Raw genomic sequence first — 23553 nt, forward strand, 5'->3', positions numbered from 1 at the left:
TAGAGGAAGAGTGTCCAGGCAGTGGAAAGTCCTTGAGGCAGGAAGAAATTTGGCATTTTTTTATGACCAGAAAAAAGGCCTGAAGCTGGAGCATAGTGAAAAAAAAAAAAAAAAGGGAAAGTATTGTGATGTTAGGAGAATACTAGGTTATTCGGAGTGGCAGGTAGATTCCAGATCATGCATGGCCTGGTAGGTATGATAAGGATATTATTGGATATCATTTTAATTGCAACGAAAGACATAGAGCAGCTCCAAACAAGGAATTGACACTGCAAAATTTACATTTGAAAAAGATCCCTCTCTATAAATAAATTACTAAAACTAAAAAGATCAGCAACAACAAAGATACGTAGGAATAAATTTAACAAAAGTTTACAGATCTTTATGTAAGTTTGTTATAGACATTTTTAGCAGGTATAATGAAGATATACCATGCTCATAAATGGGTAGCATTGCTGTCACAAAGATGCGAATTCTCTCCAAATTATGTGATAAATTCAGTGCAATTTGAATTAAAAACCAGAAGAGGATTTTCTTTTCTTTTTTCTTTTCTTTTCGGATCTTGAGAATCTGACCCTAAAATTCATGTGGAAGAACAATGAGGCAAAATAATCCAAGTTGAATTGGAATTTGCCCTACCAGATATCAACATTTATAACTAATATAGTGTGATATTGGGAGAGGAATAGATAGACCAGTAGAACAGAATAGAGTCCGACATAGACCTATGTGTACATAAAAAGTTGAGGCTGAACATAGTGGCTTACACCTGTAATTCCAGCACTTTGGAAGGCCAAGGTGGGAGGATCATTTGAGGCCAGGAGTTGGAGACCAGCCTGGGCAACAAAGTGAGATCCTGTCTCTACAAAAAATTTTAAAAAGTAGCGGGTTGTGGTGGCATGCACCTGTTGTCCCAGATACTTGGAAGGCCGAGATGGGAAGATTGCTTGAGGCCAGGAATTTGAAGCTGCAGTGAGCTGTGATCGTGCCATTGCACTCCAGCCCGGGTGACAGAGCAAGACCCTATTTCAAAAAAATAAAATAAAATAAAATAAAATAAAATAAAATAAAATAAAGAACTGTTGGGCAGGCGCAGTGGCTCATGCCTATAATCCCAGCACTTTGGGAGGTCTAGTTGGGTGGATCACTTGTGGCCAGGAATTCGAGACTAGCCTGGCCAACATGGGGAAACCCCAACTCTACTAAAAACACAAAAATTAGCCAGACTTGGTGGCATATGCCTGTTGTCCCAGCTACTTGGGAGGCTGAGGCAGGAGAATCGCTTGAACCAGGGAGGCAGAGGTTGTAGTCAGCCGAGATCAGGCCACTGCACTCCAGCCTTGGCGAAAGAGTGAGACCCTGTCTCAGGGGGAAAAAAAAAGAAAAGTTGATATATGATAAAAGTGGCATTACAGGTCAATGAGAGAAAGGATGGACAATTTAATAACTGCTGCTAAGACAACTGGTTATCCATACAAAAAACAAGATCAATCCAGATAGTTTAAAGACAAAAGCATGAAAAGCCATATTTTAAAATATTTACAAGAAAGTACAGCAGAACATCTTTATTATCTCAGGGTATGGAAGGATTTCTTAAGGCATAAAAAACACAAACCCTAAAGGAAAATATATATGGTATATGTGTATGTGTATGTGTGTATGTGTGTGTGTGTGTGTGTATCATTAGTTATATTAAACACTTCTGTACATCTGAAACATCATAAAGTAAAAAGACAAGCCACAAACCAAAAAATTGGCAAGCCGAAAAACCAACAAAGTTTATTTTCCCAGGAAATAGTAAACAACCAACAAAAACCCTATAAATCTATAAGAAAAAGGCAAATAATTGCACAGAAAAATGGGCAAGGATATAAAGTTGAAAATCACAGAAAAAGAAAATTGAAAGTCCAATAAATAAAAAATCATGTTCACCTTCACTAGTGATAAGAGAAAGGCACTCAAACAAGAATGGCAAAATTTAAAATGTATCCACATATTGGGGAGGAACTAGAGCAGCAGCCAGGGGCATATACTACTGACTGGAGTATCATTTGTTATGACCATTTTGAAGAGCAGTTTATTTTTAATATCTGGTAATAATATTCCTAGGTATATTGCTCTAGAGAAAGTTTTGCATGTGCATATAAAGGATAGTCATGGCATCATGGGGTCTTTGGAATGAAAAACCGGAAATAAGCTAAATGTCCATTAACAGGATAATGGGTACATAAATTACAAGTATATTTGTATAATAAAATTTAGCAGTGAACATGAATGAAATGCAGCTATAGTTATTAGTGAGGATAAATCCCATAAAGATATTATTGGGCCAGAAAAAGTTGCAGAAAGACTTACATTCTGCAAATAAAATTTATATATAAAACACTAGATATTGTTATGGATATACATGTAGATGTGATAAAAGTATACATATTTCTATGGGAATGATAAACATCAAATCAAGATAGTTTTACCCTGGAAGAGTGGGAAGATGAATGAGAATAGGAAGGGACACACAGGAGACTTCAATTACATGTGGGATGTTTTATATTTTTTTAAGCTAGGTGGCTGGTATATGGTTATGTTTTATTATTCACATTTTTATTGTATTTCATAACATAATTTTTTTGTTTTCAAATTTTTTTGTTTGTTATATAACACAATTTTTAAAAAGATAAAAGTCATTCTAGCCTAGAAACTGAAGAATGAACTACCGGGGGTTAAGAATGGAAGGAGGTATAGTAGGAGACAATTGTAGTACCCTAGGAGAGTAGACTTGAATATCTACCATAGTTTCTGGCACATAGTAGGTGTTTCAGTCTTAGGAGTTATTTAATTGTGATGGTTGCCATTATCACTATCATCATCATTATCAAGGTAGAAACCAAAGACATAGTGGGATGGTGAGGGAAGATACACTAAATGTTGTGAGTAGCTATCTTATGCTAGGTGCTTTACCTCTTTTAGTCTTAACTAGAATCTAGTTGAGGTAGATACAAAGAAACTAAGGCTCATAGAAGTGATAGCCAGAAGGCACAACGGCTACATAAATTTCTAATGACTCATTTTCCAACGTTGTTTAAAACATGCATACACACACAGACACGCCCCAAATACATACACACCTTTCCTGTCACACTTGGAAAAAATGGAAGTATCTTTTTCCTTTGTTCATAAGTAACACATTCTGGGTTAAATATTAATAATTCCATATACTACACACTCGGACAGTGTCTTATTACTTATTACGGAATATTTTTGGATTATGTCTCTCCATTTTTCATCTGCCCCTCCTAACAACTCTGAGGAAATCAGGGCAGATGATTATTCCTGTTACACAGATGAGTAAACTAAAATACAAACAGGCTAAATCAGAAGTTCTTGTCCTGGTGTCCATGAACTTCACAAAATCCTGTTAAATAGTTTATGATTAAATGGTCATTTTTCTAGGTAGAGGGTCAGTTTTAACATTTTCAAAGGAGTCCATGACTCCCCACAAAGGTTAAAAAAAAAAAAAAAAAACCCATGGGTTAACCGATTTGGCTAACTGGGTGGAGCCCTGAGCCCAAGCAGTATTTCCCTTACCTCTTGCCCTGATTTCAGTCACGTACAATCTATCATACAAAAATTCAAATTAAAAATATTAGTAAATTCTTTTTGTAATGTTGACTGACTGCTAAGATGGACATATTATTAAACATATTGAAACCACTTAGTTGGGAGGAATAGTTCTGTTTTGTTCAGCTCATGAACAGTCACTCTTAACTTTTCAGATGAACAAATCAAGAACTGTCATCTTTACCTGCACAGACTTGTTACAGAAGAAATGAATCTGATACAGAAATTATGTAACCTATCTTACAATTTGGAGTACTCTACAAAGAATAAGCAGGAGACACAGCCTTAGCTAGTGTGGAAAACAGGTCATGAGCTGAGAACGGGGTTTTCATTTCTTTGGACCAGCTTCTTTAACGTTTTCGGGTGTCCCTTCTCTCGGCTGTAAAAGGAAGGATTGAACTAGTTAGAGGGCTTGTCAGAATTCCTCCCGCTCTAACACTGTACACAGTTGGATGGAATTTAAAATAAAAAATTGTGCATGAACGCTTCACACAGTCTGTTAATTTTAGCTTTATTTCATTGGCTTAGAGTGTCGGGGACCCACCGGAACTGGCTTTTCTGAGGGCTAGGCCTGCAGTCCCCCTTTTGGGGACTAGGAGTTGGGTGTGACCTGGGAAACAAAGCTACTGAAAGCCAACGGGCTAGCAGCACCTGAAACACAAGGGCTCTTTGTCTGGCTCTGTAGCCCAGGCTGGAATGCAGTGGTGTGATCTCTGCTCACTGCAACCTCCACCTGCCGGGTCCCAGTTCAAGCAATTCTCCTGCCTCAGCCTCCCGAGTAGCTGGGATTAGAGGCACGCGCCACCATGCCTATCTAATTTTTTTGTATTTTTAGTAGAGACGGGGTTTCACCATGTTGGCAAGGCTGGTCTTGAACTCCTGACCTCGTGATCTGCCCGCCTCGGCCTCCCACAGTGCTGGGATTATGTCCGGCCAACACAAGGGCTCTTAATCCTTTTTTTTTTTCTTTTTTGAGGCAGGGTCTCACTCTGCCGCCCAGGCTGGAGTGCAGTAGTGAGATCGCAGCTCACTGCAGCCATGACCTCCTGGGCTCAAGCGATCCTCCAGCCTCAGCCTCCCGAAATGCTGGGATTATAGGCATGCGCCACTACTCCCGGCCTTAATACTTTATTTAGGAATGAAGGAAGGCGGGAACACCCAAACGCGGTTGGTGTGAAGCAATCGCCTTAAAGCTGAGGGGAATGTGTGGTTGTTGGGGGTGGAGCCAGGAACCCGACGCCGTTGGAGAGCAGGAAGCTCCCCGCTGCCCGCCTCCACCCCGCGGCGAGGGCTGGGAGGGGGCCGGGAAGGAGGCGGGGCCGCCCCTGGGAACCACCCGGCCCGGCGCGGCCACGTGACCGAGCGCAGGGGCGGGGAGAGGGCGCCCCGGCTCCGCCCAGCGCGCATGCTCGCGGCTCGGCGCTGAAATTCAAATTTGAACGGCTGCAGAGGCCGAGTCCGACACTGGAAGCCGAGAGGAGAGGACAGCTGGTTGTGGGAGAGTTCCCCCGCCTCAGACTCCTGGTTTTTTCCAGGAGACACACTGAGCTGAGACTCACTTTTCTCTTCCTGAATTTGAACCACCGTTTCCATCGTCTCGTAGTCCGACGCCTGGGGCGATGGATCCGTTTACGGAGGTCAGTGAGTTTGCGGGTGCAGCCAGCCATGACCCACCGCTCTAGGCCCCCACCCACCTTCCTCTGTCAACCTCTGGGCGAACCCCCACCGGGCGGAGGGCGCGTGTGTGCGCGCGTGCGCAGTGTGTGCGGGCGGGGGTCGGGCTGGCTGAGGATGCCGAGCAGGGGCCGCGGCTGCGGCCTGCTGTGGTTGGTGGGTTCCTCTGAGATTTTGTTGTTTCGGTCCTACAGATAAAACTCAGGGAGGAAGGCTTTGAGTCTGTCCTAAAAGGCTGTTGCGAGAGGTCTTTCAGCCCCCGTTTTTACCATGTCCCTCTGCAGTCCTGGCGCAGCAAGAGTGAGGCGCAGGCCTGCGGAACGGGTCCTGCTGGAAGCAGCTGGAATGCCCTGCAGGGCGGAGTCCGGGGCCGGTGACTCAGTGCGGCTGCCGCCGGGGAAGGCAGTAGGATGTGTGATTGCGGAGTTCACGCAGCCCGCAGGGGAGATGCTAATGAAATGACAGCAAAACGTTAAAATAAGCAGGTGCTAGAAATCACTGCATTCTTTCATAAAAAGCCAGTAGTTCCTTGAGATCCCATTGTTCAGCTAAGTAACGAAGAAGTTCATACCCGGGACTGACCATTTTAATTGAAACAATGCAAGTGTACCGAGCAAAACTATCAGCTCACGATTTTAGAGGAAAGAAATAAACTTTTCGATGTTTCTGGGGCATATAATTACAGTACTTATTTCATCTTTTGTTCCTTTGAGATTGCATATGGGTTACATGGTTATTGTGTCGATTTCTCTAGTTTTAGCTTTTGTGGAGAATGTGCGTTGTGACATTCAGGAGTGTTTTGTTGCCAGTTGTCCACTCTCTTTTATTCCAGGTCAGTTCCTCTTTCTTTAGGCTGTTGTGCAAATTTCAAACTGTTAGTTTTTGAGTGTTGCAAAGTGGACCTAAAACTGTGTTTACACTGATTCAAAAACTTAAATGCTGTGAAGAGTGGTAATTCTTTCGGGGAGATGTAATTATAATTCTATAAGTTATGTATAAGGTATTAATTACAGGTTTCAGCAATTAGAGTTTACTTATACTCAAGCATGACAATCTATTTTTCTGTTTCAAATTCTTAATCATCTTGGGACAAATACATCAATTTTTTTCACCTTCCTTAAAGGTTCTAATAGAAAAATCTAGAGCCTATTTTTGTATTAGCCTTAAAATAGGGCTGGTCATGCACCAAATATCTTTCACTTACACTGAGGTCGAAAAGGGTGTATTTATTTTATCTAAACTAGAATACGATTCCTTAAAACATTAGCCCTATGTGTCTTCCTAAGTAACAGACAGGAACAAAGCATTTTTAAGTTGGCTGAAAATTGCACTTCATTTTACTTAAAAATGTCATTCTGAAGGTAGTACAAATCTCAATTGGAAGAAACTTTACCTGCTTAGATCGTTTTAGGATGTGCTCAGAAATATGTATGGTTTGTATTATGAAAAGTTAGATCACTTGCAGTTGGAAAAACAGCTTAGACGTCTTTTCCTTAATAGGTAATGAATGAACTACTTGAATTGATTCCAACTCTTGGGTGCTTAATTATAGCATTCATAACATTTGCACAGTGAAATGAGCTACTGGTACAGTTGTCTATCAACTGAAAGTCAGTATAAAATGACTCTCTCAACCAGGGTTTCCTCTCAGAACCATGGTACACAGGAAAATTGAGAGACTATTTTCTCAATTCTCCCAAGGATAATTCAATGCCACCCTACAAACATAGGAAATAAGTCTATCATATTAACGCCGGGGTATTAGGGCTTAATTATTTTGGTAACTTCAGTTGAGAAAGGTTACAATCATGGTAAACTCTCTTTTCCTCAAACAAGACTGTTCTGCATCGGTCTTCCTCCCTGTGGTCGCTGATACTGTTCTGGCACTCTTTTTTTTTTTTTTTTTAAGACGGAGTCTTGCAGTGTCGCCCAGGTGACAAAACCATAAACTCACTACTCATAACGTCAAGAGTTTGAAGCTCTACTCACAGGTGATAGTCATCCCAGTACAAGAATACTACAAAGAAACCCAGAGTGAAGTGTACCAATCCAGAACTTTCTTTATAAAAACCTTAAAAGAGAAAAAGCTATAATTAAAATACTTCACAGAAGCATATTTTATTGTAGACGCTTTAGATCCTTTTATGTCTGCAGGCTGCATATAAATAAGTATGCAAATCAACACGCCACTAACATTTTTAGTGGAATTTCTCTTATTTTCCAGAATTAAATGAAGTTCCCTGGGGAAGAGCTGCTAGAGCATATTGAAAATAATAAGAATTTAATTTATGTTGAGTCTACTGTGTTAAAGAAGGCAAGGAAATCAGTAAAATCTCCTAGAAAAATTTGTCAGAGATGACTTTGGGGTGTATGTGGCAAAAGTTGTTCAGGGACTATAAGTTTCAGTTATCTGAGATTCATACATGTGGGCTATCTTACTTCTTGAATATGTTATTGCAGTGGTTTTTTTTTTTTTTAATGCCTACACTGTTTGAGAAAGGTGTGATATTTCAAGGAATATACCTTGTATTTAAAAGAGTTTTAAAATTCCTGATATACTATTATAAGGAACGGCTACTTACATTTATTGAGCTATTGAGTTTATATATTTCAGATATATAATTTCTTTTAAATTAATAACCTTTAGTGTTTATAGCTTTACTTCACAGATTAGGGAACTTTTTTGTGTATCTATTTAATTTTTTTTTAATCTGGGAATTTTTGAATCTAATGTAAGCAATAGAACATTCATATATGTTTGAATGACAAAATCACATTCTTTTGTTGTGACCTACTGCTCATGGTAACTGAAGCTGTACTGACTCACAAATGTTCTAACTGACCAGAATGGAATGTGGGCATGTCCACGAATGAATATAATTAGGCTAGTGTTGTATCTGGGAAGTGAGAGATATAGTAATTGAAAAATTACAAATTTATTAATTTAGAAAGAAGACATTATTTCTTTTTTCTTTTTTCGTTTTTTTTTTTTTTTTTGAGACAGAGTCTCGTTCTCGCCCAGACTGGAGCGCAATGGTGCAATCTTGGCTCGGTGTCACTTCTGCCTCCCAGGTTCAAGTGATTCACCTGCCTCAGCCTCCCAAGTAGCTGGGACTACAGGCATGCACCACCATAACTGGCTAATTTTTGTATTTTTAGTAGAGATGGGGTTTCACCGTGTTTGCCAAGCTGGTCTCAAATTCCTAGCCTCAAGTGATCCGCCTGCCTTGGCCTCCCAAAGTGCTGGAATTACAAGCATGAGCCACTGTGCCCAGCAGAGACTTTCTTATAAAGGCTTACAGCCTACAGTGTGGCCATCCTGACAGGCTGGGAAACATATTTAATAGCTTCGGGCAGAGACTGGAAACAGGCACTTCAAGAGAGGAGAAGCTGGAACAGGGATTTATGCCTAAAGGGTTAGCCAGGTATACATATTCAACAGGTTATAGGCAGAGCTATGAGTATTTACAAAGGCGTCCTGATGGGTGGGTACTGAACAAACGTGCAGTTACGTGCATCCCATGTTCACTTTGGGATGAAGACTTAACGTGTAAATACATTACAGTTGGGCCCTATATGTCAAAAGGTGAGGTGGGGACATGAAGGCATTCAAGTGAGCAGCCTCTGTAAACTGGCCAGAATCAGTTCATGGTTGGTGGTCTTCTTACTGAGAGAGATTTATTGAAATCAATCTCTTGTCCAATTAAAGCTGTAGCTGTAGCTTGTGGAGCAGGAGGGTTAGTCAGTGTCTGATGGAAGATGAGCTGCAATTGTTTTAATATTTATTGCTTAACTCAAGGTCAGTGCTTGTTCAGCTACTAGAGTAAAAGAAAAACTTTGGCAGTTAGAAGATAGTTTATTTTTTAAGTGTAGGGAGTTTGTGACTTAACCCTTGCCTGGCATGGCCTTAGGTCCTAGTTATTTGTTTACAGACAGGGTCTCACTCTGTTACCCAGGCTGGAGTGCAGTAGCGATCACAGCTCACTGCAGCCTTGAACTCCTGGGCTCAAGTAATCCTTTTGCTTCAGCCACCCCACCCCCCAGGTAGCTGGGACTACAGATGTGCCCCACCATGCCTGGCTAACTTTTGTATGTTTTGCAGAGACAGGATCTTGCTTTGTTGCCTAGGCTTGATCCTGTTTATAATTTGATATCTTATTGCTACAAAGAGTCTTCTGTCAGTCTTACGATCTCTATTTAACATTAATGCTCATCAGTTATTGTGTTTAAACAGCAAAAGAAGGGGTATAACAAGGTGCATGCGGCCTCCTGTTCCATCATGGCTGAGAACTCAGTTTTTAAGGTTTCTCTGGGGTCCCCTTCATCAAGAGGGGATCTGTTCAGTTGGTTGGGAGAATTAGTATTTTATTTTTAGTTCTCATATTGTATCATGGGGGGAAATTATCGGACATATACGGATTTGTGAAACAATATGCTTATTCTTGAATTTGTTGAAGGACTTTTATTTAGCGGGTGAAGGTCTTGTATTTTGGAAGCCATTTGGTTCATAAATTATTTTTTCAGTGATTAGAGCATTTCAATTTAGTGTCACTTTTTTCAATGAACTTTAAATTAGAAATCATTCTTAAGAAGAGTAGAGAGTGTGCCTTCTTTCAAATTTAGCTCATATTTCTTTTACATACTCAGATTTTTAAAAAATTGTTACTGTATTTTAAGGAATTAAAAAGAGTCAAATGGAATTTAATTTTTCAGCCTGCACTGACTACTGTATCTGAGTATGCAAGGCAGTAATAATAATCTGCATACCTCCTTTAGTTGTGTGCATTTGAAAGAAAATGAATTGTTTTACAGGGTCTTGTGTTTGAGCTTTACTAAAATTGACTTAAAATAGGAACATCAGTTGATTCGGAGTAGAAAGGAGTATTCATGACTTTATGGAATGGCTAAGATTTCAATTTAAAACCATTTTATTATATGTTAATATTTAGTTAAATAAAACATAAGATTATTTTGTTTTTCTTTCCTCTTAGGAAGTGTTTTATGTTTTCAAAGGACTAATATGTTATTTATCTCTTGCTGCTTACCACCACCCCAGATTTTAGTGGCTCTATTAGTTTTGCTGCTGTAACAAGTTATCACAAATTTAGTGGCTTAAAATAACATATTCATTATTTTACAGTTCTTTAGAGACAGGGTCTCACTCTGAAATCTGAAATGGATTTTACTGTGTTAAAATCAACATGTCAGTGGAATTGTGTTTCTTCTGGAGGCTGTAGGGGAGAATCTGTTTCCTAACTTTTCTTGTTTCTAAAGGCCATCTGTATTTCTTGGCTTGTCCCATTCCCCCATCTTCAAAGCCAAAAATCACATTACTCTGACCTCTGCTTCCATGGTCATATTTTCCCTGACTCTGATCTTCCTGCCTCTGTGTTTTCCATCATAAGGACCTTTGTGATTATGTTGGGCCTGACCAGATAATTCAGGATTATCTCCATCTAAAGACTCTTAATCACATCAGTAAAGTCTCTTTTGCTCTGTAAGGCAACATATTCAGAGGTTTAGGGTATTAGGACAAAAAATCTTTGAGGGACCATTATTTTGCCTACCATAGTGGCTTAAAACAATACTCTTATTTCTCATGATTCAGTGGGTCAACAATTTGTATTGTGCTCAGCCGGGCTGTTCTTCTGCTTGTCTCTGCAGTGGTCATGCAGGAATCTTCAGTGATCTGGCAGATTATCTGGAACTGGATGGTCTAAGATGGCCTTATTCACATGTTTGGTAGTTGATACTGACCATCACCTGGGCCGTGTGTCTCTAGTAGACTTAACCTGGGCATGTTCACTTAGTGGCAGAGAGAGAGAGAGAGACCCCAAACTGTAAAATCTCTTGATGCCTAAAAGTCTCACAATATCACTTGTACCATATTTTATTGGTCAAAGCAGATCACAAGGCCAGCCCAGATTCAAGGGTGAAGAAATAGATTCTGTCTTTTGATGAAAGCAGAAAAAATTTGTGGCCATTAAAAATCTTATATAACTAACTTTACATATTTTATTCCCCCTGTAATATTCCTGTAATAGTTATGACATTGGGGTACTCATTTAGTGAATCTTGACGTAATTGCTTAGGATTTCACTTTTGAAATGTGTTTAACTGTCATCCTGTATGGCAATTGGTGATTTTAGAAGATACTGCAATTTTATGAACCTTTGATTAAACTTGTGTTTTAACACTGATATATTTATTTATGTAGAAACTGCTGGAGCGAACCCGTGCCAGGCGAGAGAATCTTCAAAGAAAAATGGCTGAGAGGCCCACAGCAGCTCCAAGGTCTATGACTCATGCTAAGCGAGCTAGACAGCCACTTTCAGAAGCAAGTAACCAGCAGCCCCTCTCTGGTGGTGAAGGTAAAAGACTTTGTGGGGAAAAATAACATTTACTTTTTTTTTCTTTTGAAGGAGACAAGCCCCAAACATTTCATTAGCATATAGAAGAACCAAGCTCTTTGGGAGACAAATGTAACAGCCTCTGGGGGAAATAACAGCCTTCTATTCTATTTCAGAGTTATTATATTAGGCCTAGAACCTATAGGGTTGGAACGGTTTCTTCTAAAAAATATTTTAAATTAATTGATTGAACTTTATTTTCTTCATTCTGAAGTTATCCTTAAAACCTCAAGGGAAGAAAAATAAAGGAGTAGGGTAACATTTATACTTACAGTAGTGTGTAGTTTTTTTATCCCAGAGGTGGCAGAACAGCTGGCCACTGAGTTTGGGTGGTGTCTCCGGTACCAGCAAGGCAATGGAAGGCACACTGCCCATGCTTGACATTTAATGAACCCTTTTCACCCCTCTATTTGCTGAACCAACTCTCTAAAGTTTAGGTTGTTAATCTCCAGAAGTGATGGAATTAAACACAAGCACACACACACACACACACAAACAAAAACTCACCTGTAGTCTTACTCTTTCCTCAATCCTAGGATTGATTCCCAGCCAGCATCAGACAGCCTCCTTAGTCTTTTCCTGGAGTGTAGAATAGTCTGGAGATAATAATCTTCCTTAGTACGACTGTAAAATACTGTAATACAACTGTAAAATAAAATATAGAAAAAATTACAGACGGCAAAACCAATGTTTTTAAAAAAAAAAAAAAAAAGCAAAGAAGTGTACATGGGGCTAGCTCAGTTATTTTGGAAGCTAATCATAGAACAAGAATTGGTTTTCATACGTTTATCCATTTTGAAGGGAGAGTGAAGGAAATACATTACATATTATATGGTATTCAGCCAGGAAAATAGGGGCCTGACCCTAGTCCAGGATCTTCGTTTTCACTGTGAGATGGGTTTGTACTATTGAGTGCTATGTATTTGAAACCACTGTTACCTAAACCTCTTCAGGTAGAAGTTCAAAACTACATTTTGATGTTTAGGTAGAAGTTCACATTTACTGTTTTAGGTAATTGTAAACTAGAAGAATTCTGTATTTCCAGATGGTATTGCATGTTAAAGCAGGAACACTTTCAAAAATTATTAGATGTGTTCATAGAAAATAGATCCATAAGTGAGTTATAAAACATTAGAAAGTTTCAAAAATAAAAAAAGGAAAAGAAAAGAAAAAAGAGCCAAGTGTAGTGGCTCACGCCTGTAATCCCAACACTTTGAGAGACTGAGGTGGGCAGATTGCTTGAGCTCAGAAGTTGGAGACCAGCTTGGGCAACATAGCAAAACCCTGTCTCTACAAAAAATACAAAAATTAGCTGGGCATGGTGGCACATCTGTAGTGCCAGCTACATAGGAGGCTGAGGTGGGAGGATTGCTTGAGCCCAGGAAGTTGAGGCTACAGTGAGCTGAGATTGCACCACTGCATTCCATCCTGGGTGACAGAGTGAGGCGCTATCTCAAAAAAAGAAAAAAAGAGACATAAAAGTGGAGTGGGGAAAAAATAGATTAGAAAGTTTCATGATGTATATTTACTTAGGTTGATGTCAACGAGGGCAATCATGATTTATCCCTGATACTACTTTGGTCACTGCCAGAACATTTGTTTAGGCAGTTGATGAAACTGACCTCATATGAAATGTACCTTCTTTTAAAATATTAATTTTCCAGGAGATATATTGAAACTCAGTCATAGTTATGGTTCCGATAGATTTTTTTTTTTAATTTTAGGGCTTTTTCAGTTATTTTATAGGTGTTCATAGAAGCTTGAAATATGAAATGTTAAATATTTGTACTGGTGAATTTGTTTGGTATTGACCAGATAATTCAGTCACTTTTTCTGTCTCCTGTCGTAATCCTAAACCTCAAGCCAATTGCCCTTCTAACCATGCTTATTAGTTATTTTCCATGAAAGAATGTTTCAAAAACAGAAAACCTGGTTTCTACACTTGGCTCAGCTGTGTGACTTTAGGCGGGTAACTGAATTTCTCTAGGCTTGATTTTTCTTATCTGAAGATGAGGTGATTAGGCTGTATAATCTTTAAAATCTGTTAGAATGCTTTCTTATTCTGTGTGTATGCACTTTTTATTTACTATTGTCTTAACACTATATAAAGTGTTATGCATATATTTTGAAAATATTATTTAAATATCTTTTATTTATTTTTATTTTTCCATAAGTTATTGGGGTAGAGGTGGTATTTGGTTACATGAGTAAGTTCTTCAGTGGTGATTTGTGAGATTTTGGTGCACACATCACCCGAGCAGTATACACTGCACCATATTTGTAGTCTTTTATCCCTCGCCCCCGTTCCGCTCTTCCCCCCAAGTCCCCAGAGTCCATTGCATCCTTCTTATGCCTTTCCATCCCCACAGCTTAGCTCTAAATATCTTTTCATTAAGGTTTTTATAATATAAATTGTGTCTGCTTGAAAAGATCTTTCATATCAGATTTCTAAGTTGCTGAAAGAGAATGGGGTTTTACGTACTTCTGGTTGTAACTAAAATCATTTAAAAGAATAGGGAGGGGTGATGTTTTATTAATTTGTTAAGTATCTACCCTCAAGTTTTTCATGTGAGAAATTACAAATTTGAATGTCTTTTTTCATCTTTTTTAATGTAGAGAAATCTTGTACAAAACCATCGCCATCAAAAAAACGCTGTTCTGACAACACTGAAGTAGAAGTTTCTAACTTGGAAAATAAACAACCAGTTGAGTCGACATCTGCAAAATCTTGTTCTCCAAGTCCTGTGTCTCCTCAGGTGCAGCCACAAGCAGCAGATACCATCAGTGATTCTGTTGCTGTCCCGGCATCACTGCTGGGCATGAGGAGAGGGCTGAACTCAAGATTGGAAGCAACTACAGCCTCCTCAGTTAAAACACGTATGCAAAAACTTGCAGAGCAACGGCGCCGTTGGGATAATGATGATATGACAGGTATGAATTGTATAGATGGTATGGCCCATACATCTGTTCCAATAAGATTCAGTTTGATATGTTGAACATTTTATCAGTTAACTCATGAAAAATAAATGCTTTTGTTTTATCTATATGTTGAGTATCCTTTGCTTGCATATGGTTTGTCTACCAGTAGTATAAGTTGGTTATGTTTAGACTGAAGTAGATCACGATGAGGTTCTTGGACTAGTTCATAGAAACCTGATCTTAAAACTGTATTACCTTAATATCTGCAATGAAAAACACTTGAGAACAAACTATACGTGTTGTTAGCATTGCTGACCCTCAGCTCCATGTTAAAGAAATCCTATTTCATGGATTCAAAAATTAAATAAACTTGAGGGACTAAGGTATGCAATGCTGTTCAGTAGGGGAGAAATAAAATGTCAAAAAACATAAATTGAGCACCTGCAAAGTATATTATTACGCACAGTGCTAGAAACGAATGAAGTGGCTTGATCCTTACCTTTCATGAGCCTATAATCGGAAGGGGAACCTGAGAAGTAAAGCAACAGTTATGCAACAGGGTTATTTATGGTATGATCAATTTCACTTATCGCCTGCCTTGTTACAAAAAAAAAAGCTTTGAGATGACTTATAAAAATATCTGTATTTTGAAACCAGAAAAATGAAGTCAAGGTGAAGAGAAAATACGGGAAGGGAAAACAAAGAAGTGAAAAGTAAAGTCATTTTATTAAATGCAGACTGTAAAGTCTTCGTTTTGCTAGAGGCCTATGCGAAGACATGAAACGGTTATCAGTTACATGACTAACAAGCTAAAAGCAGAACCATCTTTGGCACTAAGACTTGCGATTTGGCACTAAGAGCTGAGAGAACTTTCTTTCATGTGTCCTTAAATATGACTTTGTGGGAACCGATAAACCTATAAGGTTTCTTAAGGTAGGCAGATGTCCTGGCTCCAAGCTCAGTAAAAGCATTTCTTTTTTCTTTTCTTTTTTTTTTTGAGACAGAGTCTCACTCTGTTACCCAGTCTGGAGTGCAGCAGCACAGTCTTGGCTCATTGCGACTTCCGCCTCTCAGGTTCAAGCGATTCTCGTGCCTCAGCCCCCCAAGTAGCTGGGATGACAGGTGTGTGCCACCATGCCCAGCTAATTTTTTTTGTATCTTTTGGTAGAGATGGAGTTGCACCATGTTGGCCAGGCTGGTCTCGAACTCCTGACCTCAAGTGATCACCCGCCTTGGCCTCCCAAGTGTTAGGATTACAGTAATGAGCCACTGCATCCAGCAGTAGAAGCATTTCTAAAGTGAGCTAGCACAGTGCAGGTAGACCCCACGGTGCTTGCAGACAGCTCAGTGGCTACTGGGCCTCACCCAAGGAAGCATTCCTTAGGTGGTTCTCAGCCTGGCTGATTGTATCAGAATCACATAGACCATAGGATTAGAATTTCAGAAATGTGGTGGAGCTCAAAGATGTGCTTTTGTCTTATTTTTTTTAAAGCTCTTTAGGTAATTCTGATGCATAGCCAGAATTGAGATCAAGTGATCTGAAGAATGGGGCTGGATGGATGACAGATATTTTAGACTGGATTAAACCAGATGGACTACATATATTTCAGGCAGTCTTCCATACATATCAATTCTTTTAACTGAAATGTTGATAAGAATTAGGCAGCAGAGAGTTTAAGATTATGTTTTCTGGAAGTGATGATAATAATCTCAAGAGCAAACAGTATGTAAAATGCTAGGTATTGCAAATATTTTTTATTCTAATATAAATTTTTTTATTCTAATAGCATTTAATTCTTATAATCTTGAAGATATATACCACTTTTATCTTCATTTTATAGAAGAAGGAAACTGGGTTCATAGAGGCTAATAAACCTGTCCACGGTTAGCCAGCTCAAATTCAAATCCCAATGGTTTGACTTTAGAGCTCTTAACTCCTGTGACCTGCCTGATGATTTTTTTGTTTTTGTTTTTTTGAGACAGAGTCTCACTGTGCTGCCCAGGCTGGAGTGCAGTGGCGCGATCTCGGCTCACTGCAACCTCCGCCTCCCAGGTTCAAGCAGTTCTCCTGCCTCAGCCTCCCGAGTGGCTGGGATTACAGGCACATGCCATCACACCCAGCTAATTTTTGTATTTTTAGTAGAGATGAGGTTTCACCATGTTGTCTTAGCTGGTCTTGAACTCCTGACCTCAGGTGATCCGCCTGCCGCGGCCTCCCAAAGTGCTGGGATTGTAGACGTGAGCCACCTCGGCAGGCCACCTGATGTTTTTTGGCACATAGCATAGTCTATGGTGTCAATTAATACCTATTTATTTTAGCAGTGGTGAGGTAAGAGGTAGGACTCGACTCCAGATGCGGGACTTGGACACTGGACAAGATAGAGAAATAACAACAACAACAAAGAAATAAGAAATTTAAAAAAAATTGAGGACTAGCTAAAACAGGGCCTGGGGGAAGCAGCTTTCCAGTGACACGCCCACCAGTGTGCCATTTCAATTCATCATTGCCATGGCAACACCCAGGAGTTACCACCCCTTTCCATGGCAGTGACCCAAAAGTTACTATCCCTTCCCTAGATATTTCTACATAAGCTGCCCCTTAATGTGCATGCAATTAAGAGTAGGTATAAATATGATTGTAAAACTGCCCTGAACTGCTACTCTCTGCCTACAGGGTAGCCCTGCTCTGCACAGGGAATCAATAGAGCTGTAACATTGCCTCTTCAATAAAGCTGTTTTTTTTTTTTTTTTTTTTTTTTTTTTTTTTTTTTTTTGAGGTGGAGTCTTGCTGTGTTTCCCAGGCTGGAGTGCAGTGGCACAATCTTGGCCCACTGCAACTTCTGCCTCCCAGGTTCAAGCAATTCTCCTGCCTCAGCCTCCCGAGTAGCAGGAATTACAGGCGCACGCCACCACACCCAGCTAATTTTTTGTACTTTTAGTAGAGACAAGATTTCACCATGTTGGCCAGGCTGGTCTCAAACTCCTGACCTCAGGTGATCCACCCGCCTCGGCCTCCCAAAATGCTGGGATTACAGGTGTGAGCCACCGTGTCCTGCCTGCACCTAGATTATAATACTAGCCTTCCAACTGGTCTTCCTGCTTCAGACCTCTGCCCTGTCCAGTCCCTCCTCAATTTTCACACCAGCGCGATTTTTCTAAAACACTTGCCTGCTTCTGCTTTAAACTCTCCCAGGACCTCCCCATCACCTCCTGATTAAATTCCAATCTGGACCTGCTCTTTTTCAAACGTATCTCTCTATTTTGACACATTCAGAATGGAAAAAAAATGTAACTCTTGCTTTTCTACTGCTTGCTTTAAACACCAGAATAGGATCTACTTATACACACACTCTGCTCATGTTACTTACCTCTGCTTTCTATACATTTTTGTTTTTCTGACTAGATTATCTCCATTCTCTGAAGCCAGTTGTCCTTCAGAGTCCAGCTTAACGAGTCTCTCCCTCCTCCAGAAAAGCCTCCCTGACCACCACCTTCCCTGCAATACCCTGTATATACCTCTGTTATTTTCCCTAGAATAAACACTGTCCTATCAGCAGATGACAGTTTTATTGTCATATTTTAGGAATGGGCTTAATAAGACCTCTAGCTCTTGTAACTATACTCTGTGGTGCATGCCTGTAATCCCAGCTACTTGGGAGGCTGAGGCAGGAGAATGTCTTGAACCCGGGAGGCAGAGGTTACAGTGAGCCGAGATCGTGCCATTACATTCCAGCCTGGGCAACAAGAGCGAAACTCTTTCTCAAAAAATAAAATATAATATAATCTAGTTGCAAAGAGTGAAGGCCTGTGGAAATGAAGAGGAGAAGCTGGATTTGAGAGATACAGGAGACAAACTCTAGGACCTAACGACTGGATGGTGGAGGGAGAAGGGAGGAAGAGGTCAGATTCCTGGCCTCAGTGACTGGGTAGTTAGTGATGTCTTTTCCTAAGATGAGGAGGAATATGTTCGGGGCAATTTCAACTTCACATATGTTATTTGGGATATCTGTGGGAGAGCCAAATGGAGGTATTTGGTAGTTGCAAGACTGTGAAGGATAAGCCAGGAAGGATAGTAGAGAATGATGTCACAAATAGAAAGGGAGTGATATATTTTAGAGATGTCAAGAAATACAAAGCCTGCAAAGTGTGTACTGGCATCTAGTGACAATGGCAAAACCAACTTCAGGGCAGTGGTATAGGCAGAAGGTCAGTTGAGTGAGTTAAGTGGTGCGTGAATATTGTGCAGGGAAAGAGGGGCGGTAGTTAAAGAGGATGTATATCAATGAGGGGATGTTTATTTTTTTTGAGACAGAGCCTTGTCTCATTGCTCAGGCTGGAGTGCAGTGGTAATGCTCTCAGCTCGCTGCAACCTCCTCCACCTCCCAGGCTCTAGCGATCCTCCCACCTCAGTGTCCCGAGTAGCTGGGACTATTTTCGTAGGTTTTGCCATGTTGCCCAGGCTGGTCTTGAAGTCCTGAGCTCAAGCAATCCACCCGCCTTGGCCTCCCAAAGTGGTGGGATTACAGGCATGAGCCCACCGCTCCTTGCCGGGATGTTTGTTTGTTTGTTGTTTGTTTGTTTATGAGAGGGAGTCTTGCTCTGTCACCGAGGCTGGAGTGCAGTGGCACGATCTCGGCTCACTGCAACCTCCGCCTCCTGGGTTCAAGCTATTCCCCTGCCTCAGCCTCCCGAATAGCTGAGTTTACAGGCGCCCGTCACCGTGCCCGGCTAATCTTTGTATTTTAGTAGAGACAGGGTTTCACCATGTCAGTTAGGCTGGTCTCGAACTCCTGACCTCAAATGATCTGCCTGCCTTGGCCTCCCAAAGTGCTGGGATTACAGGCACGGGCCCTTTGCACCTTGCCGGTATGTTTATTTCTAAGTTGAGAGAGACTTGAGCATCCAGTAGTCTCCCCACTTATCTGCTGGGTATATGTTCCACGACCACCAGTGGATGTCTGAAACCTCAGACAGTACCGAACCCAATTGCCATCATTCACACCATCTTTCTGTGCATCTTCCACCTGGAAATGTAATGCCTTTTCCATCTTAACTAAGCACTTACACACACTGTGGCCATAACTTTCATAGTTTGAGGTACGACAGCAAAACTCCATGAATTTCTTTTATCTTCCTCACAATTTCATGGAAGAAGATTCATTTTTACCATAGATCTTAGCAACCTCAGCGTATTATTTTCTTTCCTTATTAAGTTGAGAACTTTCACCTTTTGACTTCAAGAAAGCACTTTATGGCTTCTCTTAGGCATATCTGAATTGCCAGCATTACTGCTACTGCTCTTGTGCTTTGGGGACATCATTAGGGCAAATAAAGGCTACTTGAACACAAGCACTGCATACTCCAGTAGTCGATCTGATAACCAAGACAGCTATAAAGTGATTATGGGGCGGGTGGCATATACAGTGTGGATATGCTGGACAAAGGATTCATATCCTGGTCAGATGGTGCAAGATTCATAATGCTACTCAGAACGGTGTGCAGTTTAAAACTTATGAATTGTTTATTTCTGGAATTTTCCATGTAATATTTTTAGATAACAGTTGACTGCTGATAAGGAAACTGGGAAAGTGAAACTGAAGATAGGGCGTGGGCTACTGTATGGTCATATACCACATATTGACGTTTTGATCAGTGGTGGACTGCATATACAATGGTAGTCTCATTATAATGTATTTTTACTGTACTTTTTCTGTATTTAGATGTTTGCTTACCATTGTGTTACAGTTGCCTGCAATATTCAGTAGAGTAACATGCTGTACAGGTTTTTAGCCTAGGAGCAATAGGTTTTACCACATATCCTAACTATATTGTAGGCTACACCATTTTTGTGGATGTGTGCTCTGTGATGTACAGATGTACACATAACAAAATCACCTCATGATGCATTTCTCAGAATGTATCCCCATTGTTAAACAACTCATGACTGTGCTCATGTGCAGACAAGAGTTTGTAGAGAAGGAGAGGGCTTATTTCGAGCAAGATCCCTGAGAAGGTTTTGGAGGGGCAGAATTGAAAATTCAGCAGAAGTAGAAGCTTTGGACAGGAGGGATTCCTCTTTCCTTGATTGAATTTGTGGAGTAGGAAGTGCTATGAACCTTGGCTTCCCTATATACATGCTCTAGGGAAGGCCTAGAATCTTCGTCAGTTAAATATCACTATTTGGGATTTCTCTCCAAATGAAGTAACTATGCAGAAAAACATTTGGTTGTTTTTGATTTGATCTAACCCTGTGCTATCCAATACAGAAGACGCTAGCCATATGTGGATGTTTAAGTTAATTAAAATGAAATAACATGTAGTTTATTAGCTGCTCTAGCCACATTTTAAGTGCTCATTAGTCACTAGTGGCTAATGGTTACTGTATTGAACAATCAAACATTCTGTTGTACAGCAATGGTCTAATCCATTTTTAAAACAAAAAGTCTGTGAGATACATAATCTTAAATTGTGCAATGTTATATATAACACCATTAATTCATTCTAAAAATATAACCTATCTTATTCATGATCCATTGAAAAATGGAAAAAATAGGTCTAATAGTTTTTTTTTTAATTTCAGATTTAATATCATTTGATTTAAAAAGATATTGTCAAATTTAAATAACTTGGAAGTTTCATGCATGCTAGAACTTTTCACTGGTTCTTAAACCTATTAATCTCATTTGAAAATTCTGCATAGAGTGATCCTGGTATTATACGTAAGCATTACTCTTAAACATGGTTTTTAACTCTTTTCTGAAAACATTTTCAGATGATATTCCTGAAAGCTCACTCTTCTCACCAATGCCATCAGAGGAAAAGGCTGCTTCCCCTCCCAAACCTCTGCTTTCAAATGCCTCGGCAACTCCAGTTGGGAGAAGGGGCCGTCTGGCCAATCTTGCTGCAACTATTTGCTCCTGGGAAGATGATGTAAATCACTCATTTGCAAAACAAAACAGTGTACAAGAACAGCCTGGTACCGCTTGTTTATCCAAATTTTCCTCTGCAAGTGGAGCATCTGCTAGGATCAATAGCAGCAGTGTTAAGCAGGAAGCTACATTCTGTTCCCAAAGGGATGGCGATGCCTCTTTGAATAAAGCCCTATCCTCAAGTGCTGATGATGCGTCTTTGGTTAATGCCTCAATTTCCAGCTCTGTGGTAAGTCAGTATCATTTTGGTCTTGGGAAGCCTTTTCTTTTTTCGTTATGAGTGGTATAATACATCTGTGTGTATGTGCAGGTGGATGGGTAGATATATGTTTTATAATAGATGCATAGTGAGTTTATATGTATTTGTAAGATATCGGTTTCTTAGAAAGTGAAAATCTTTAAGTTGGGTACCCATCCCAAGATCAATGAGCAGTTGACAGCTGAAGTTATACTAATTTGATGCAAATCCAGAGTCTATAATGGAATGATAGAGCCTCTTCTTAGTCATTAAGGAGAGCACTGAAAATTAAGTCCTCTGTTATAATGCTTTAAATATATATATGAGAAATTTATACAAATTTATCAAATATTTCTGAAAAGATATATAACAAAATAGTAGCTATAGTTGCCTCCAGGAAGGCAAATTGCCAAACAGGGTGTGATACTTTCACTGTATATCCTTTTGAAATGTTTGAAACTTTTACTTTGTGCATGTGTTACCTCAACAGTTTTCAAAAAACAATCTTAAATAAAAAGGAAAAGTAATTTCGTGTTTCTGACCATTGTCTTTTAGTGTAGAGCTAGGCTTTAGAATTAGACCTGCATTGAATCCCAGCTGTACTACATAATTAGAAGTGTGGCTTTGGACAAGGTGCTTAATATTGCAGGGCTTTATTTTTCTATATGTAAAATAGGAAAAAAAGGTTATTTGGAGGGCTAAATAAGAGTCATAAAGCACTTAGCATAGTACCTGGCTATGTATAAGTAGTTAATCTATTAACTATGAAGTACATGATACTATTTTGTTAAATTTTTATTGACTTAATTAAAATGTAATTTGGTCTAATATAGTTAAAAATTTGATAAAGGTACTAGTGCAATAATATGAATAAAACTTTTTTTTTAAATAAAGAGTGATCATACTGCTACTACTTCATTACCCATGAGTATATTATGCAGACTAACCCACATATTATGATTTAAATCATAGCATTTTTTAAGTTGGTTTTTTCCCCCAAATCTTTCAAATTTGTTTGATCTATTAGAGAGCAAAATCATTTCATTTTCATAAATCTTACATAAAGGCTATCAAGTAAATAGGACTTGAATTGTTTTGTTATAGGACTATTTTTAGATATTGTGAATGTTGTTTACCCTAAGTGTTTTCATGTTTCAGAAAGCTACTTCTTCTCCAGTGAAATCTACTACATCTATCACTGATGCTAAAAGTTGTGAGGGACAAAATCCTGAGCTACTTCCAAAAACTCCTATTAGTCCTCTGAAAACGGGGGTATCGAAACCAATTGTGAAGTCAACTTTATCCCAGACAGTTCCGTCCAAGGGAGAATTAAGTAGAGAAATTTGTCTGCAATCTCAATCTAAAGACAAATCTACGACACCAGGTTACGTATTTATAAAAAATTTAGTTATTGCTGACTATATTCAGGATATCTATTCTCAGCATTTTAAATATTCAATGGTGAATGGTACAGCAATGGTTTGCCAGGGCCAATGCCTGAATGTTCCAAATGAGACCTCAGCTTTAGTTGATTCAATGAATATTTATTAACGTAGACTAGCCTATTTACTGGTCAAAGGACTTAATATGTTACATTTTAACAGTTCAAACATGCTTTTTCCAGGATGATCATGCTAGATTTTTTTTCTATATTTTTTGATTCAGACAATGCATGTTTAACTGGAAATCACATTTTAGGGGCATTATGGAGAAACATTCTTGTAGCCAAGTGTGCAGAGCAGTGCTTCTCAATCTTGAGTATGAA

At 39.5% G+C, this 23553-nt stretch overlaps 2 protein-coding genes across 9 annotated transcripts in view; one reads left to right on the plus strand and one right to left on the minus strand.

The window, feature by feature from the left end:
• Nucleotides 1-5300, minus strand: part of MATCAP2 (microtubule associated tyrosine carboxypeptidase 2) — a 65802-nt gene extending 60502 nt beyond the window's left edge. Inside the window, exon 1 of the mRNA XM_003318257.7 lies at nt 5174-5300. Coding sequence (XP_003318305.6) covers nt 5174-5285 — 112 coding nt within the window. The 5' untranslated portion in view covers nt 5286-5300. The remainder of the gene's footprint in view (nt 1-5173) is intronic.
• ANLN (anillin, actin binding protein) overlaps nt 5017-23553 on the plus strand; it is a 63804-nt gene continuing 45267 nt past the window's right edge. For 7 of the 8 annotated variants that reach the window (XM_009452893.5, XM_009452894.5, XM_024357789.3 and 4 more), the window contains exons 1-5: nt 5116-5255; nt 11510-11663; nt 14319-14633; nt 21394-21779; nt 22947-23172. In XM_009452893.5, coding sequence (XP_009451168.2) covers nt 5238-5255; nt 11510-11663; nt 14319-14633; nt 21394-21779; nt 22947-23172 — 1099 coding nt within the window. In that variant the 5' untranslated portion in view covers nt 5116-5237. Of the gene's footprint in view, nt 5256-11509; nt 11664-14318; nt 14634-21393; nt 21780-22946; nt 23173-23553 lie in introns of all 8 variants that reach the window. The other variant, XM_001169875.7, reaches the window with a different exon arrangement.

This window comes from Pan troglodytes, chromosome 6 (assembly GCF_028858775.2).
Source record: "Pan troglodytes isolate AG18354 chromosome 6, NHGRI_mPanTro3-v2.0_pri, whole genome shotgun sequence".
Classification (NCBI taxonomy): Eukaryota; Metazoa; Chordata; class Mammalia; order Primates; family Hominidae; genus Pan; species Pan troglodytes.